This window comes from Puntigrus tetrazona, chromosome 6 (assembly GCF_018831695.1).
Source record: "Puntigrus tetrazona isolate hp1 chromosome 6, ASM1883169v1, whole genome shotgun sequence".
NCBI lineage: Eukaryota > Metazoa > Chordata > Actinopteri > Cypriniformes > Cyprinidae > Puntigrus > Puntigrus tetrazona.
The window spans coordinates 16,339,158-16,357,757 of record NC_056704.1 but is presented as its reverse complement, the minus strand read 5'-3'; the positions used below and the strand labels follow the sequence as shown (position 1 = coordinate 16,357,757).

The 18,600-nt window shown below is 37.0% G+C and overlaps 1 protein-coding gene across 3 annotated transcripts; it reads left to right on the top strand.

Annotated features, from left to right (window-relative positions):
• Positions 1 to 7,488: 7,488 nt before the first annotated feature.
• Positions 7,489 to 17,453, top strand: LOC122347428 (transmembrane protein 125). 3 transcript variants are annotated; one of them, XM_043242684.1, is made up of 4 exons: positions 7,489 to 7,552; positions 7,686 to 8,089; positions 13,089 to 14,058; positions 16,214 to 17,453. In XM_043242684.1, the coding sequence occupies exon 4, from the start codon at positions 16,276 to 16,278 to the stop codon at positions 16,942 to 16,944; it is 669 nt and encodes a 222-aa protein (XP_043098619.1). In that variant the 5' UTR covers positions 7,489 to 7,552; positions 7,686 to 8,089; positions 13,089 to 14,058; positions 16,214 to 16,275; the 3' UTR covers positions 16,945 to 17,453. The 3 variants fall into 3 exon arrangements, with proteins under 3 accessions (XP_043098619.1, XP_043098620.1, XP_043098618.1); XM_043242683.1 differs by lacking the exon at positions 7,489 to 7,552 and adding an exon at positions 11,427 to 11,541 and having other exon boundaries at positions 7,733 to 8,089; XM_043242685.1 differs by lacking the exon at positions 7,489 to 7,552 and having other exon boundaries at positions 7,730 to 8,089; positions 13,089 to 13,438.
• Positions 17,454 to 18,600: the final 1,147 nt, after the last annotated feature.

Below are 18,600 nucleotides of genomic sequence, written 5' to 3'. Positions count from 1 at the left end.
CTGGTGCAGCTGTGCAAGTTGATGAGTCAGCATTGAAGAAGGCTCATGACTGGCCTGGGAACCAATTTTGTGAAGACAGACTAAACACACTGATGGACTTTCACCAGAGATATAGCACTCAAATGGCTTCAAAGGTCACCTTAGGCCATTAGATTCTCTTACATTCATCCTGCTTTACTTAGTTGGCAAGATTTTAGTTGGATAATTGGTTCTTTGGAGAGTAAAAAAGTTTTGCATGTGAAATTATAGCTTTTTACCTGGTGAGTTTTTAAAGGTCAGTTTTTCAGTAATTGTTTTTACACTGTGTTACACGTCATCACATGTGACACACATCAATAAAAGTGATCAATGTCACTGTAGAAAAGCATTATTTACTATGGAAGTCAATACAGTTGGGTGCATGTAATTTTTGGGTGAACTATTCCTTTAAAATATGGTTTCTTTCTGTAATAAGTGGTATTTTGCTAATTCATTACTAGTTTTCAGTGTCACATGATCTTTAATTGGAAAGTTCACCCAAAAATTACATTTTTGTCTTCATTTCCATAACCTCTACTTGTTCCAAACCTGTAAAAATGTCTTACTTCTGCTGAACACTAAAGAAAAAACTTTAAAGAATGTTGGCAACCAAACAGTTCACTGTAGCCATTGACTTTCTTCAATGACTACTGTCAACTGTTTACTAGCATTTTTCAAAATAGGTTCTTTTGTGTTCAACAGCTGAGAGAACTTCATACAGACTTGAGGATGATTACTTTTTGGAACATGTTCATTTTTGAGTGAATACCTTTATGATTTGAAGAGTTGAGGCTTAGAGAAACATTTCTTATTATCAACATCAGTGCTGAAAACCTGTCATTTTTTTTTAAAACCATATTTTTTTCAGGATTTGTATGATGTCAGGTCAGATATATATATATATATATATATATATATATATATATATATATATATATATATATATATATATATATATATATATATATATATATATATATATATAATACATACATTTACATAGCTAGACTTAATTTCGTGTAATATTTTAATACATTATAAATTAAATTTCACACTCCAACAGATGGACATGTTTTAACAAAATGCATAAATTTTAAATGTCAAATCTGGTTTGAAGCGCAAAAGATGGTCAAACACGTATTAAAATTACCTATTTATAATACGCTTTTGACAAGCCGCTGCCACATATCTTGCAATCTTCTGTGATCATTTTTGTTTTTCACACCTAAGCTGTCCCACCAAAAGTGTGCGTGTTTGTGCAAGTCCACGGGAGGCCAAGCTCATAAAACCGGCCCATGTGCAAAAGCCGGCCATTTAAAACACATGGCATTTCTCTCCTGCTGTGACACTGATTGGAACAGAGCAGGCAGATTAATCAAGAGAATGCTGGCATTTCGCCGAGGACACCACCACAATCGTGAAGGAAATGCGACGTCGGCTTCCATCAATCCGGAGGGGCGAGAGAGAGCGGCGGGATGAAAGACAGAGTGATGAAAGCCTGGCTATAATCACTGTTATTTTACTCTCCAGCTCCTGCAAAATTAATCTTATTATCACCTGATGCAAGTGATACCACTCTGCACCAAGGAGGCTGTCTTAGACTTCGAGATAGTGGCTTAAAAGAAAAACATGAGGATTTACAAGAAGTGTCCAGTTTATGGATGAGCTGTCCTCAATGTGAACTCTACCCTCTGTCAGTGCGCCGCCAGTGTTTGATTTGCCTCTGTCTATATTGAGCTTTTCTCTCACGCTTTCCCATTTCTTCACTTTTTTTTTCATTATCCTTCTAGTTTTCTGCTTGCGTGGTTGTTTCTAGTTTTCTTCCTACCTTCAATATTATCATCATTTTCTTTTCTTCATCCCCGTTCCCTACGGGCTTTGAGCAGTAATGGAGCATGCAGTCTTTCTCACACCCCCTTATTCGCTCTCTCCCACACACAAACAAACACACTGTCAGGAAGACCACGCATCCAGGTAGGGAGTCTGAGCCGTTAAAGAGGCAGAAGGAAAAGGAGATGGAAGACAGACAGATTCAGGACATACATGTCAGCTGAGATACAGACCGACCTGAGGACTGACAGAGAGATCTTAAATATGATCATTCATCAACTTCAATGTGCTAAAAGAGAATTTGATTTACCTTGATGTTTTGAAGTTGTTGCACCATTCTTTGACTTTACAGAGGTCCTGGTTTGCCACTCAGGAATTGACCCTTCATTAAGCCCCTTCCAGCGTGCAGCACGTACTGACAGTCAAAATTTAAGCCTTGTTCACTGAAGCTATAATAATAGCAATATATATATAGTTTTAAAAATTCCTCTGCGTGTAAATGGTTAGCAGAATCCACACCACATCTACAATGATGTGCAGGAATTATTAAAATTGGAATCACTTTCAGAGGGGAAAAAAACAGCCAATCAGAAATGCAGCTGTCAGTTTTAAGCTTTTTAAGTGGCAGATCCAATAACTGCAACAAGCATACAATATATATCAATAAACTGATTTTTGATGACGTGATACGGGTATAGAAGTTTTTAATATATCTTGGCCTACCAGGTTTTTACACTTTCTTACACTTATCAATATTTTATTCTTCAAATATAGCCAAGGCTGGTAAGAGACGCATGCTGAAAATAAGAATGATTTCTCAGTTTAGCTATGCAATTGATGCACAGCAATGGAAAAAAAGCTACACATTTTTTTATAATATTAATAATTAATAAATAAAATGAAATAAAATGAAAACATTTAGCAAGTAAAAAAATATGAAATATTATTTTCTTACATTTTGCTACTAGGTGGAAATTTTTCTGCTATAAAAAAAAAAAATATATATATATATATATATATATATATATATATATATATATATATATATATATATATATATATATAACAATTCTTTACATCTGACGTTTTCACTATGTATTATTCACAAAAGAGACAGAAAGAAACAGAGAGAAAGAGAAAGAGAGAGAAACATAATGTTGTAGTATGGCAGATCTTCAGTTTGAGGGGGACTTACAGAAGAACATGTTTTTGTTGAAAAGTAGCATCTCATTTCAAAGTATTCGAGTAAGGGTTTTTTTTGTTTTTTTTTTTGCCACATATCTGCTGACCAAGAACACAGTTCATCTGGGACCAGAGCGCACAGTGTGAATTTTAATTCCAAAGACTATAAATTCAGATTTTTGAGCCGCAGCAGTGAAGACAGTATCTAGAAAGGATCAATGTATGCATTGCATAAGCACTGTGAGCAACTCACAGAAAAATCTAGTTACATGGATATTACAGTCCCATTTATCATTGTCCTCCTGTCATATACAATAGCTGTTTCTAAGTCCCTGAATGGTAATATTTACTATAATTAAAATTTTAGAGATAAATGGTCTGCGAACCAGCATAGCATCTCATCCTATAGTCTGCTTTTGCAATTTTCTCTCTCTTTCTTTGGTTCAACAGTCCATAAAAACGGATCACTGCTGCGACTGAAGGGACTGAGCATGTGAAGTGTGACCGGCAGAAGCCCAGCAGATAGAGATGGAAGAGCTTGTATGGCAGCAAATAAAAATATAAACACATACATGTGCATAACATGAAACCTATAGTTGCTTTAAATTATATATGAAGTACTGAACAAAATAGGGCTATACCCTGTTTGGTAACACTTTGTTTTGGGTGTCATAATACAGAGTAATTACATAATTAGGTACTTAGTCATAGCCATTGTAAGTACGTTAAATAAAATGTATCATGTAACTAAGCTATGAAACAGCCTATAATTACAGTTTGTAATTATGTATATGTAACACATATGTAACAGATCGAGTCTGTTACACAGGTAATTATTAACACTATTATACACTTTATTTTAAGTAGCTTATGCATGTGTAATATTGTGTAATTTTAATGTAATTAGAAAGTTATTACATGCATTTGAGCTGTATACTAATTGGTTAAATCAAACTAAGGTGCAGCTAGATAAAGTGTGCAGTATAGATACACATGAAGTACACTTAAGTACAGTCTTGTTACACTTTATTTTAGTAGCTTATGCATGTGTAATATTATGTCATTTTAATGTAATTGAAAATGTATTACATGTATTTAAGCACATATGTGACAATCTACAGCTATATAATTACAAACTTTAAGTACAAACTGTTCCATAACATAGTTACATGTTAGTGTACTTACATGTAAGTACAATGGCTACTACTAAGTACTCACTAGGTAATTACTCTGTATTATAGACACCTTCAAATAAAGTGTTGCCCTTTATTTTAAGGTGTCCTTGTAAACATTAATTAACTACATGTAATTACAGTTTAGAGTTAATTTATTGTTATTTTAAAAGTATGACATGTAACGTGTGAAATAAACGTCTTAAAATAAAGTGTTACCCAAAACAAAACAAAATATTTTTTTTGAAAGTTATAAAAAAATATACAAAGCTTTAGGGGCTATATATAGACGTACAGCATATAGTACAACAATTTAGTTTGGCCTAAACCAAATATTACGTACAGAATCCTCATGTCTCTCGTGGGTTGGACAGGTTGGGCCACGGCAGTAGTTGTAATAAGTGTGATATTTCTATATGAGGCTCAGTCAAGGTGACTCTGGGACTTGCTCTCAGCAGAGAGCCAACAGCAAGCCTGCAAGTAATGAATAATCACACACCATCAGCATGTGGAGACACACACCTGTTTTAATAATCTCTTGTCCTCGCTCTCACACACATACACTCATTTTAAGATAACAGTAAATGCTCGGCTGTCTCTGCGTATCTCCCTCGCAAAGCATTTGACAGAGCACATCTATTACCTGTCTTTTATTCCTTTCTCAAAGCCTCCAACATCAACCACGGCGCTGTCCGCGAATAATAACTGCCAACACAAGCTTGTTGATGTCTCGCAACTGATGTGTGACACTCTGCATGCCTCTATTCTTGCCTAGAAAGATGGGTCATATTTTAGCATCAGCATTATGAAAGGGAAGAGAGCACGCACTCTGTGCTCAGTGTCGCACAGACTAAATGCAGAGTTTACTTTGTCTTTCAAATGTCACGGACTTGGACTGGGCTTTATCGTCTTCGGAAAGAAATTGGATTGAGGGAAGAAAGCTGCAAACATAATTGGCTATAAAATTAGGCCTATTATCAAAGACGGAAATCCAGTGTCATGGACAATAATTAATATATTTAAAAGTGGGGCACAACAGTAGAGTTGTTGTTTTTTCTGGTGGCCCAGTTTGACCAAGCTGTTCAGATTATTACTTGACCATAACAAAACAAGAGAAAATTAATTAAAAACACTAACACTAGCCGTTAAATACTTTCAATTAATTACAAAACTAATTTATGGTAATCATCTAGATAATTTTATTTTGGTAACGTATTTACATCATTGGAATTCGCAAAAGCAACCTAAAACGTCAAAAAAAAATTAGTTTTTATGTAATATTGATGATTATTAAGTGATAACTGAAGTCAAACTAAAGTAATGAGTTCATAGCAGTTAAAAAAACCCTATTCTATTTCATAGCATGGTGCAGAAGTTCTGATTAAGTGTCAAATTTGTCTCAATTGAATTAGTGGTTTTATATTTTAAAAGAGAAGCACAGCTAGAATGGATCACTGAGGTCAACCATAAATCTCACAAACTCTGAAGACTTTAATTGTGAAAACACATGTAGATTTCAAACTTAACAATTGTCCTAATGAACGTCCTACAAAACAACCAGTATGCACACACATACATGTGACCTCCTTGAGGCCTCAATGCCACATTAAACATCAAAGCATAGCTGAAGACAGCACTACACTATTATTGGCACAGCATTGACGGAAACAGCCTTGTACGAAACGTAGCATGTCACTTCAAGGCCTGGCAATTAGAATACAAATGAACCAGGGACGGGGCAGAGGGAGAATAGATCAGCACTAATGGCTGACGAAAAAGATCGATGCTTGGGCTGCTTTCCTCCTGGTGGATGGACACTTTCCACAGCAGAAAGGCTCACCAAGAGCGGACCATCACTCAAATCAAGCCCAAACTTCACGTCACCGATGATGCGCAAAGTGTGCTGTGTGTATTTTCTCCTTCCCTTGACAGGAGAGTGATGAAGAGGGACTGGTGCACAAGTTCATGAATGACCTTTATAAATATGTAAGCTTCATCCCAAGTGCCCAAGAGACTAAGGGACAACATCAACAATCCAAAAGTCTATTACATCAGGCATGAGATGGTGGAGCCCATTTGTCATAAAATCACAAAAGAAAATTTTAGCCTTCCTTAGCTGGAATGTTTTGCTGTGTCTGACTCTGTATAAATGCAGTTACATTTTAATAGTAAGTGCGTGACATTTTTGTCAGATATGCATATTTTTTTTTATAATAAGAGATCTCTCAAAGTAGTGCACTCTACCACGTTGAGTATTACTGTATTCACCGGCTGTACTGAGACACCGGTTGTCATTAAACGCAGGGTAACGTTTCAGACCCACAGGGAGAAAGATGTCACACAGTATATTACACAATGTGTTCACTGCAAACATTCTAGAAAATCAGACTTCTGTGGTTTGTGGTCTAACATGTCCTGTAATGGACTGCACACTGACTGATGCTTGTGTAAGGTGTCACCTTACTGAACCACTGGGTGTCACCATTTTCAGATAAGCAATATTTAGTGCTATTACCTGTGCCAACCTTGGGGGAAAAAATTTATGACAGTATTGTGAAGAAATAATGTTATTTTTAAAAATGTAGCCTGATGAAACACAGCATGGGAAAACACAAGCATCCCGTGTGTATAAATAATCAAATCAATTGACAAGCTATACGCATATCAAATGATTTGTTGATTAATCATTAAGATCAAGTGGATTAATTAATAGTAAAATGTATTAACATTAATGAGAACAGATGAAGTGCAAAAAGTGAAACTTTTATGTTAATGCAATTACGACGCAATTACTTCAAAGTCAACATGAATTCAGACTAAGCCTATTCACTTTATTAATATATGCTTCCTGATCTTCTTGTGATTTGCATTTAAAAAAAAAAAAAACTAATCAAAATGCAATGACTTGCTCTGCATCTGAAACAACTTTCTTTTCTCACTGCATCACCAAGCCCTCTTTAACCCCTACAGTGCCGTTCCGTCAAGGCTGTCAATTTATGATGGAGTTCATTCTCTGTGGATTAAATTAAGCCCCGCCCCGTTTTCCCTAACTACATATACACTGAAGTAAACGTATTTTTAAAATATATTTATGACGAATACTGCTGTATATAGGATAGGCTATGTAATAAAAGGGGGACAATTAATTAAAAAAAAAAAAAAAAAAAAAAAAACTTAGCTTTTGATTGGCTTAATTGTTTAGAGATTACTTGTGAATACTACCAAGCGAATAAAAAGCACCTCGACAACACAATTCTTGCAGTAGCCCGATGGATCTGTTCATATACACCGGTCATGCTTGTAACAGGGTTTCCGGTTTTACACCAAACAGCAGGTACGATGATTTCCAGGTAGGAACATTTTTTTTCCTGCGTTGCCTGAAACGCGAAGCGGAATGAACGAACATAGAGAGCGTTGTTCGGTGTTTTGTTTTGTCGTCACTTAACGTCAGACCTTTGGACTAGAAGCTTCTTATCGCTGCAGGTGTCCCGCTGGAGAGGAGCGGCGAGGTCACACACACACACACACACACACACACACACACACACACACACACACACACACACACACACACACACACACACACACACACACACACTCCCAGCTGAACTACACGCTCCGCGATCAGAGTAGCAATGAGAGGAGAGACCACACCTCCGAGCGGAGGGCAAAAGTCCGGACCGAACGAGCAGTGCACCTGCAACGCCAGTCGCAACGAGAACCTGATATGTCCGGGATCGCTGTGCGAGACTTACATTAAACTTGAGATCTCTTTCAGCTGAGCTCGTTCCACCTCAGACGGATTGGCTGTGTTTTTTTCTCGCTGTGTGTAGGCTATTTGTGGCTGGTGCGTTCGGGATGGTGTGCTGCCTGCCAGCGCATCACAGGTAAGAACGGAAACATTCTCATAGCACGCCTTCCAATTCTTTTGGGTCGGAATAAAAATATATCTCATCTCATATAATTTACGAGTTATAAAAGTAGGCTATAGGACAGATAAGAGGATCCACGTCTTGATAGAGCGCCGCAGGACGTGTAAACTTTGTACCAGAGTTTTATTACATCCTTCTGTAAAGTATTTGCCTCTCACTTCTGGAAATTCATATACTGATGAGAAAAATCAGGGGAAGGTAAGTATTTATATATGTTTATGTTATCGATAAATGGGGAACTTTACAGTTAAACATGCAATATTTATTGCTGCATATCAAATAGACTAGTACAAGTATCTTCTTCTGTGGCAGTGAATGATAAAATGTAAACATTTAAACAAGAAATCTGTGCTCAGAAATAAACATGTTCTGGATGCTCAGTAGCCTACTACAGTAGAATCGATATGTGATGTTCAATATCATAGGCACAATTTAGCTATCCCTCCTAAAACAACAGCAGTGTAACTGTTCTGGTCTGTATATGGATTTTTGGACTCTGCACACTAAATATATTATCCTTATATACTGTGTCAAATGCTTCACCAGTGTTACAAGACAAAAGCCAGTACAGCACATTTCCTGTATCTACTGCATGTCAACAACTTTATCAGAAACAAATATGAACAACTACTTACTCTACCTCCTATAATTAATTATGTATTTTAATATATTAGCATTATAATCTAATTATATAAAAAAATGTGAGTACATTAAAGCATTTTTTTTATTTATACACAATTATACAAACATCCAATACACTTACCATTTATTATTATTATTATTTTACATCTTATAACAGTAATATTCCATTATAGCAAATGCACAGATATTTCAAATAAAAAAAAGTACAAGTACTATTTATTTTGTGTCAAAAGTGTGGCATTCATCATACATGAATGCCCAAAAAATAAATAATTATAAAAAATAAACCTTCACCACAAATAACCATTTAACCAGAAATTAGCCAGACTGAAAACACATATATAATCTTAAACAAATATATATATATAGTATTTAGACATTTGAAATGAGGAATTTGTATAATGATCAAATAATACTTTGTGGATGCTGTGATGTCCGTCTCAAACATATTGTGATTTAAGGAGTAGCTCGTATAGTCAAATGAATACAAAATACTAAAGAGGAGCTGCAGCCTATAGTGAAAGAAAGGTAATGCTTCCCTTCTGTATAGTTTATTCTGCATCATAAAATAAAAGAGAAGCAAATTATTTTAATGTCGTAGGTGCCCTTTCAATGCGATTCAGTGTGAACAGTGCCTTACAGTGACAGTGTAATTGTTTAGAGGAAAAAAGATAATAATTAATCAAGGTTACCCTCTCTCTACCATTAAACCTTTGTTAATATGGTCTTTTGGCTACGTAGGAGGTGTTGACAAAATGTGACATCATGGAAATAAAATTAAAATGAAGCAGTCTTATGACAATTTATTGCTTTATTGTTATTTTACTGTTGGACATAACCATAAACACACCTACAGTGATACTTTATAACAGCCTTACTGTAGTCAGGACGAAATATGACAAAGCAAAAAGCACAAACTAAAAAATAAACGTCAAATAGCTCTGAAAAATAAGTACCAAATGCACCATGATATTGCCAAGGTATTTTCTGAAGAATCTTGTAGTGTCACATAAATACAAAGGTAATTTCAATTCCGTGGTAACACCATCTGATATCATTACTGGATAATGGTATCACCAGTACATTGTTACAAGTTCTGATAGAGAGTTTTGACAAATGCATCTGCACAGAATATAAGGAATCTCGAATTTATGCTTCCAGGTGCCAAACAAACCAAAACACTCCGGGCTCCTTCCTCATCCTTTCCTCAGTGATCCCTTATAAGCACACTGATCTTAAAAAACGACAGGTGCATGACAGCACTCAGTAACATCCAAACATCCCAAAAGTGTATATTTCAGAATACTCTGTGACAGACACTGAGACAGCCAGTTAGAAGGAAACCTTGCCCTAAGAGTGAAGGAGCTGGTCCAGGTGTCTTAACCAGGTTGGTGTCTATGTCACAGACGGAGGGCAGGTCAAAGAAAATGGAGCTCAGTGGCCAAGCTGGATAGTTGCCCTTTTTTTGTATTGCATTATGGATTATGTTCACATTTCTGATGTCCTCGAGGCCAGAATATTCTGGATGCTATCACTGTTTTGAGAATGAAAGGGAGAGATGTGCAGGAAGAGAGGTAAACGTTTTTCCTTTTGTCAGCAGTGTGGAGCTGGGTGGACGGGCCTGTTAATTGGTGATTTAATTAGTGCTTAATATTGCAGCTGTGACACGAAACACGAAAATCAAGCACCGAGCAGCAATGAATACAGAACATCGCAGACCTTACCAGACAAAATAGCACCCTTAAGGCTGAAACACACTACAACTGAACAGATCTGAGAACAAATGGGTCCAGTAGTACTGGCCTTCATATCCTAAATGAGTAAGGCCAGCCTTTCACATTGTTCTAAATACAACAAACTCATGCAGAAACATGCACCTTGTTGCTAGGAGATGCGTGACGAATAAAAATCATATGTGCTCTAAAATCGGCTCAAAATATCAAACGTGTTCAATATCCTCCAACTGCATGGAATCATAGTATAAAGCCAAAAAATCTTTGCTCATGATATGCTAGAAAGCTTTTTATGAAATCTGTCAACCCAAGGCTGAAATACACTATTTTTCCAGCCTTAAGTTGGCTTCTAGTTTCCGAATGCACCCAGATTTTGGGCATTTAGTGTTTCACAGAAAATTGCGTATATGACGATCACAGGCTCTGATTGCATCCAGTTGAAACATATGAAACATATTCAATGGTTTGAGACGATTTAAGCCCTTATTCACAGTTTTTGTGAGTTTGAAGGTTTTTGTGTGTGTGTGTGTGACTTGAAAGTCTCTTAGTGTGCGACCCTCAGTTGGTAAGCGTTTGATGCCTTGTGTTTCTGAATTTGTTTCGATTTTAAAAGTCATGTAGTGTATTCCCTCCTTTATTCCATAAATCTGCAGATTGGCTCTGATTTTCGACAGCTAACGTGGATGTGTTTAGACTGCAGATCGCTGTAAAAGTCATGTTGTACATTTTTAGCCTTTATTGACATGCAAGGGTTCTTGATATGAGTCACGTCATGTTTCTGCACTATTTGCGCACCCATAAAATCCGTACCATTATTGTTGTCGAGTTAATCATACATAGAGATTTTGCGCACAGTAAGATTGGGTAATCTGTCTTTATAATGTCATTTTGTGTTCTGTTTCCTCCTACAAATGTAGTAGTAAGCTGCAGTGAAGGGTTGGAATGAAAGACTGTTCTTTAGAGGAAAGTGTACTGATGGAAGGAGAGGATGTAATGACACCACTGAGTCTTGAAGTGAAATGATGGAATAAGGTACGTGGCATATGTTAACTTTTATGATAAAAAGAAAGAGCACTGGGAACGGGAGCTGCGCTTTTCAAAGAGGCTATCCCTCCCCAGCCAACAGAACGGCAGTGCAACATAGAAAAAAAAAAAGAGAGACGGATAAGATAGATGCAGAAATTGAGTCAGAAACAGTGAGCATTTCTCAGTTGAAATAGCAGGAGATTAAGGGTGAAAAATCAAGAGTGGTTTATGCAGCTCAGAAGGCAGGGTCCAGGCCAGCTGCTGTTTGCGGTTTGTTCCTGAGGTTATGCCTGACAGTAACTTGAGCCATGTGTGCAGGCTGATAAAATGTGGATTAAGCAGGAAGGAGAGAGGGGCAGCAAGTAGCGTGACCATAACAACTTACTCTTGGCCCACCAGAAACCAAATCTTATACAAAATAATTTCTGATGCATTTTTTTCTCTATATACAGCATAACATAACTCATTTAACACTAATGAGGAGAATGTAGAGTTTATCTTATATATTTCACAAGCATTGTCTGTATCTTCAGATTTACATTTAAGCGAGAAAAAGACTGTGGTCTGTTTCAAAAACCAGCATACTGTACATAGGCAGCTGCCTAAAAACAAACATTCACTTTTAAGTGATTTTGAACACACTATATGGGCAGCATCTCAACTCTGTTTATTTCTAAATACAATCAGCCCATCAGACCTTCTATCAGGGTAATTCCATTCCAAGTATAAAAATACATGATGGCACATACAATTACGATATTTATATGACTGTTTAAAATCGCAAGGTATTGCTTTTGAATAAGAATTTACTCATCGTGTTGTAATTAAATCTTCTCAAAGACCTCCTTCGTTATTGTTGCTATATGTCTGACAAGCCATGGCGCACTCATGCTAGAAATCATGTTTTCACACAGTGAAAAATACATCTCAGCACAAAGAGAGAACTAAAAACACATAGACAGACCAGACAGAGAAGTCTAAACCTTCAAATTTTGTAATTTAAGGCATTTAAATAATAAATAGCATTTTGTACCTCTTTAATGTGTCATGACAGATCACTGTAGTACCTCAGTTCAAGCAGTATGTGAACCGATCATCACTTCCTCTTCACTAGTTGTTACATTAAATAAATATGAATGAATTTGGATTTGGTCTATTTGATGCATTAGAAGGCAGCATAATTTGGAAAACTACTGTGATACTTTTGAACATGGTGCTTCTATTCGAGTTAAAATATAGCTTTAAATAATACAAACACACACACACACACACACACACACACACACATATATATATATATATATATATATATATATATATGTTTTTTGGAGATTTTCCATCCATTTTCACCTTGCCGCAAACTTTCTCTCACCTGAGCCCTTGATATGCAAAAGGAAATCTCCACCTCTGCTCAGATCTCCCTTCACAGCAGTTTCCTTCCTTAACAACCAAAGCAATTCATTAAACCCTGATGAATTAGACATACTGCATATCCTTTACACATTCCCTTCACATCTAACTGTCAATTCTTTGCTTCCTTTGTCTCCATACAGATAGTGACCTGTCTCATCCTGGCCAAGAGAAGGACTCAGAGACTTGCTCCATTGTCTGTGTCTAGCAACCAGGCAGAGAAGAGTATGCTAGACAAGGCATCAGCTGTTGTATGGTGACCGGAGACAAGACAAGAGCCTGCTTTATGAATGCTTCTTTTTTAGATACATCAGAGACCTGCAGTCAGAGATACAACAGCGTACTGCTTGACTAGAGAATGAATGGCGCGCTTGGCCTGCCACAATGCCCAGCATTCACACCTGTCGGGAACGATGCCGTTTGCTCTAAATCTTCAAGAAAACCCAACAAACTTCAATAGCCAGCAGCAACATGATCCAAGAAAGAGAAGGAGGTATATTGTCAGAATGCTCCTAAAGTTGAACACCTCTGTCCTGGTTTGTGGATCACTCACGCACTGACAGCCAGGGACATTTTGCCTATGAAATAACCTCAGAGAGACCTTGCAGGCAAAACTGACTGCGGACTGTTTTTTAAATTGAGGACTAAGTTGGATGGCTGTCCGGCCCCAAGGCCCCTACACAGACAGATCAGCCATTTAGAAGGTTTTTCCATGTCAGCCTAAAGCAGTCTGACTACTAATAATTATAAATGCTTTAAAACTAAGAATTACACCTTGCACGCTTTCAGCTGTCTGGTCGGACTGGTTGTGTTATAAATACACTTCGGAGTCTGGACTGCACCTGCCATTGACATCACAAAACATACAGAGGAAAACCTTCCAAGGAGCCATAATGTATTTTTAGAAATGATTTTTAAATGTAAGCTAAGGTGAAGGACACAAATAATAAGCTCAAATCAAGTCTCAACCCTGAGGTGATATAGAATATTTCCTTGCTGTCCTTTCTCTCTCCGCACTTTGTCGAGGAAATAACTGAAAGTAAACGCACCAGTGAATGATAAACTGCCTCATGGAGAAACACTCTCGTCTCAGACACTTTCTAGCTCTTTAGGGTGAGTAAACTTCCAATATAACATGGAGCACCCATCTGAAATCACATTCAGGATATTTTCTTAAGTCCAGATTCAAAAAGTTGATCTGATGTTTCAGTAGGATTAAAGAGCTCTCATACCAGATAATCTTTTAGACTGGGCAGATCAAATAGTTCAGCCCAAAACGAATATTCTGTCAGCATTACTCTTTCTTATATGAAACATAAAATGCATTCAGAATGCAACTTTCAAGCTTCAAAACCACCATAAAGTGTGGTCCATATTACCTGTACACTATTCCACGTCAGATGAGAACAGATGAGAAAGACCAAAAAAAAAAAAAAAGTTACTCACTGATAATCCCATTGAAGGCAAACACTGAAAGAATCATTGAGCTGAATTCAAAAATTAGTGGATGAATCTTTCAGACGGGTTCAACAGATTAATCAAAAAGATTTCACCTAAAAAGAGTCATTCACAAATTAGAAAAAAACAGTATGGGTCTATACACTAATTTTATGTACTACAGTGCTACGTTTAGGATTATACATTTATGGTTCATTGTAATGTCACTGGAAGAAAGCAACTAATGTTATTCTTTAAATTTTTGCTTATTTTTGTTCCGAACAAGAACCCATATGGGTAACATGAGGGTGAGTAAATAATGACAGAATTTTCATTTTGCGATCTTAGCATGGACTTTTGGTGTTTCTTCTTTCATGGGCTTTCTTTTTTTTTCATTTTTCCCTCTTCATGCCTCACCTCAGTCACAGGGAAGCAGTATGTCAGTGATATGAGACTCGGGTCTACAGGGACTTAATTATCAAAGCTTCAATACGTACATGTACACAACCTCTGCGGCCACACATGTGTGAGCGACTGACTTTGAAAAAACAGTGCAAAATAATGTCACTGGTCCTGGACAAAAAGCAAAACAGTCTGCCTTGGTCCTTGATTATAATGTATGCAATGTAGTTGAGAAGCAGATGCAGTTTGCTGGTGCAGCAGTGCTGACTGTGAAGGCAAAGCCACTTACGGGCTTGTAAAGACAAGCTGTCTGTCCTGCAACCTTGAGGGTCACAGGGACCACAGAGACAGGCCATTTGTAAAGGAATTAATGCCTGAGCCCCTGAGCAGAAGGGAAATTGTCTTCGCACACTGCTTAAAATCTTTATTCTCTCTCCACACACAGCCACATAATTGTCCCCGACCACATTAACCAGCTTTAGATTAAACACAAGTGTTTCAATTAAACCTTGTGTTCATTGTTTGACCACATCATAAATTGATTTGAAGAACAGCTTTATAAATAAACAGTGTTTTAGCCATTATGCAGCTTGGTCTGACTCAATATTGCTGTTTTAAACCCCTACTGAAAAATTTACATAATATTTGCAACATTTTGTTAAACTTTGCATATTTGGGGGAGTGATGAGAGTGATGTGCTGTTTAACATACCTTATTTCCCTGTTTTGTTTGGTATCGTTGATGACATCTGACATTTTCAAGCCAAAGTTAATTAATTTTGGACTTTGAACTTTGATAATGATGGTCAGTCTAGTTGGGTCACAGATTATTTGTTTTTCGTTACTTTTTCGAAAGTAAGAAGTAAAAAGTATGGTACTTATGGTAAGAAAGAAAGAAAGTAAAATGACATATCCACAAGTCCCTGTGTGATTTGACATATTTTTCATAGAAATTTTAAATTCTTTATTATTGCTTTCATAATAAGTTACACAAAAATATTTTAAATATAATTTATGTTATTTAGAATGCTTCATTTTGGTCTTAAGTGTTATCCTTATGCTTATATATATATATATATATATATATATATATATATATATATATATATATATATATATATATATATATAATGATAAATGATCAAAAAATTATAAAATATTCAGTTATAAACTGTGACATATACATACTGTGCAGCCCACTGTATTTAAAAATATATTTTTAACGTGAGTTTTTGGCAACAACATCTGCCAGTTTTTAATTTTTATATATATATTTTTATGAATTTAACAGGACTTTAATACATTTATGTTTTTTATGTGAATTTCCAGCAACCGCATCTGCCTTTTTTAATCATGAATTTTAAAAATGTATGTTTTGTCAACTGCACACATGGCACCTTCTTACCTAATTTCGATCTTGATTTCTCCAGGAACTAACCAGGTGTCCTCTCACAGCTGGGGCCTGTCTTGAGCACCATTAGCAGCGAACATCATGTCAGAACTAGAGGACTATTCCCCTCCTCGGGGCCACCCTCATCCTGACCCGGCTCGCATCCAGCAGAACCTCCTGGAGGAGCAGGTGGAGCTGTGGTGGTTCAGTGAGCCACGCAAATCTTTATTATGCTACTGCGCTTCAGTGGCCTTGATCTTAGGCTGCGGCCTGGGCGGCGTAGGCCTCCTTTCCACCACCACCAGCCTTTCTAGCGAGTGGCGACTTGGCGCCGGAACTGCTCTTTGCCTTCTCTCTCTGGCCGTCCTCCTCAAGCAGTTGCTGAGTTCTGCCGTCCAGGACATGAACTGCGTGCGCAGCAGACGCCGAATCAACATGCTAAAAAGCGGCGGCCTATCTGACGTCCTCCTCATGTTGATCACGGGAGTCTCTCTGCTCATTTGCGGAGCCGTCCTGCTGGATGTGGCCCTGTCCTATCACATGCCCAAACCTGGGAAAGCACTGAATGACATGTATATATCCGGCATGGTGATGCTGGTCGGCGGAAGTTTTACAGTATTAGCGGTCGGGATTTACACAGCAGTAGTTTTCCTCCTTGAGAGGTCAGGCCCGGGACAAAGACGCTGGGAGAGGACAGTGGGGATCTTCAGCATTTCAGGCCAGATGCAGGCAAGAAGAGAGACTGCGTCAAGCCTGGCTCGTCTGATATAACTGTGACATAAAAAACTATGCCATTCTTTTACTAAACAGGAACTGAGTGAAAAAACAACACCCTCAGTGATACTTTGCACTCATTAAACTAGTCACAAATCCTATGTGACATTTACAATTACATTTTGGCTCAAGGATCCAGGCATTAAACATTTAAGCACAAACATTTAGCTTTTACACGCGTCACTCCAATAAAGTACAGTTAAAAGTACTGAGAAAGCACAAAAGCAATCTAAAGTTTGATCCTTAATTGATTTTAGGTAAAACATGCTGCTTTTTCTTCAACGCTATTGGACTATATGTGTGTGTCCTTGATTGCTTTATTTATGTGAGCAATGGTGAGCATACCAAGTGGTTGTCCGTCTTGGGACGTCTTCAGATTTTGAGTAGCTCCGATGTATGAGCAAATTGACTGTGTCAGGTGAATTCGCACGCGTGTGAATTTATACTAAGGCGATGCTATGGATCAAATAAAGGATCAGAATGTCAATCTGCAGGATGTGAACACATTTAAAATTTGTTCTTTCGAAAATGTTTTTATTGAAAAGAGGGATATTTTTCTTTGTAGAAACAGGAAAGCTGATCTACAATTTGATGCAAATTCTCAGTATTTTGTTCCGGAGAGCTTATGAAAAACATTCACAAACAGATGGAGATAAACAGATGGCAGGTTGTAGCCATTTAGTGGAAATCTATTTCAATTTGCACGCATAATAAACAAACATTCAGGCTCTGCCTTGACAACTTTGGAGAAATTACTCTGGAAAAGCAGGCAGCAACATAAAACTTTGGACACATTTAATATATATATGAATGTCAGTATATTTCATATCTGAATATCAAGCCAAGTGGAATTTGAAAATGTTCAATCACACATTTCACAAAAACCATTTAGCCAAAAGAGGTTTATATCATAAATAAAACTATTAAAAAGGTATTTTGAGATGAATCTAAACTTAGCAGACTGTTCCTAAATGCTATGAGCTCCACCTGGGATATTATGTCTAAACTAAGGTTATGTCTAAATTAATCTGGATTTACATTTATTCATGTAGCAGATGCTTTTATCCTGAGCAACCTTCATTTACGGGAGCTAAAATTAAATTTAAAAAAAGTTTTTGTATAGTGACCTTTATATAAGGTCCTGCTGCATTGTTACGCACTATTCAATTTTATAGTGATGCAAAATATAAATGCCACTTAGTACAATCTTCCTCTGCAAAGAAAACGGTATACTTGCAATTGCTTTCCTCTAGCAAAACATCTGATGCATTTTTTTAGACCATGCATTAAATATCGATTTTTGGTGTCACTTGCATGCGCCAGTGAATGGTGGGATATTCTGGATACGATTGTGCAAAGAATAGCATAGGAATATGTCTCTTCTCAGTGAGCATAAATTACATTTTATGCCAATGCAGCAAGGACAGGTGCTTTAAGGATTTACATATGTTTCAGTTTTGGATAAATGCTTAAAAATAACTACAGTGGGCATAACCTGATTTCATGCCTCCCAAACATCCAATAATAAACTATCCTAGAACAAAAAATCATTGCAAACATAGCTGAGATAAGGGAACTTCTGAGGAAAGGCCAAGGATATTTGATTGCATATGCCATTATGCTTGTTATTTAGTTTTATATGCACTGGCTTTC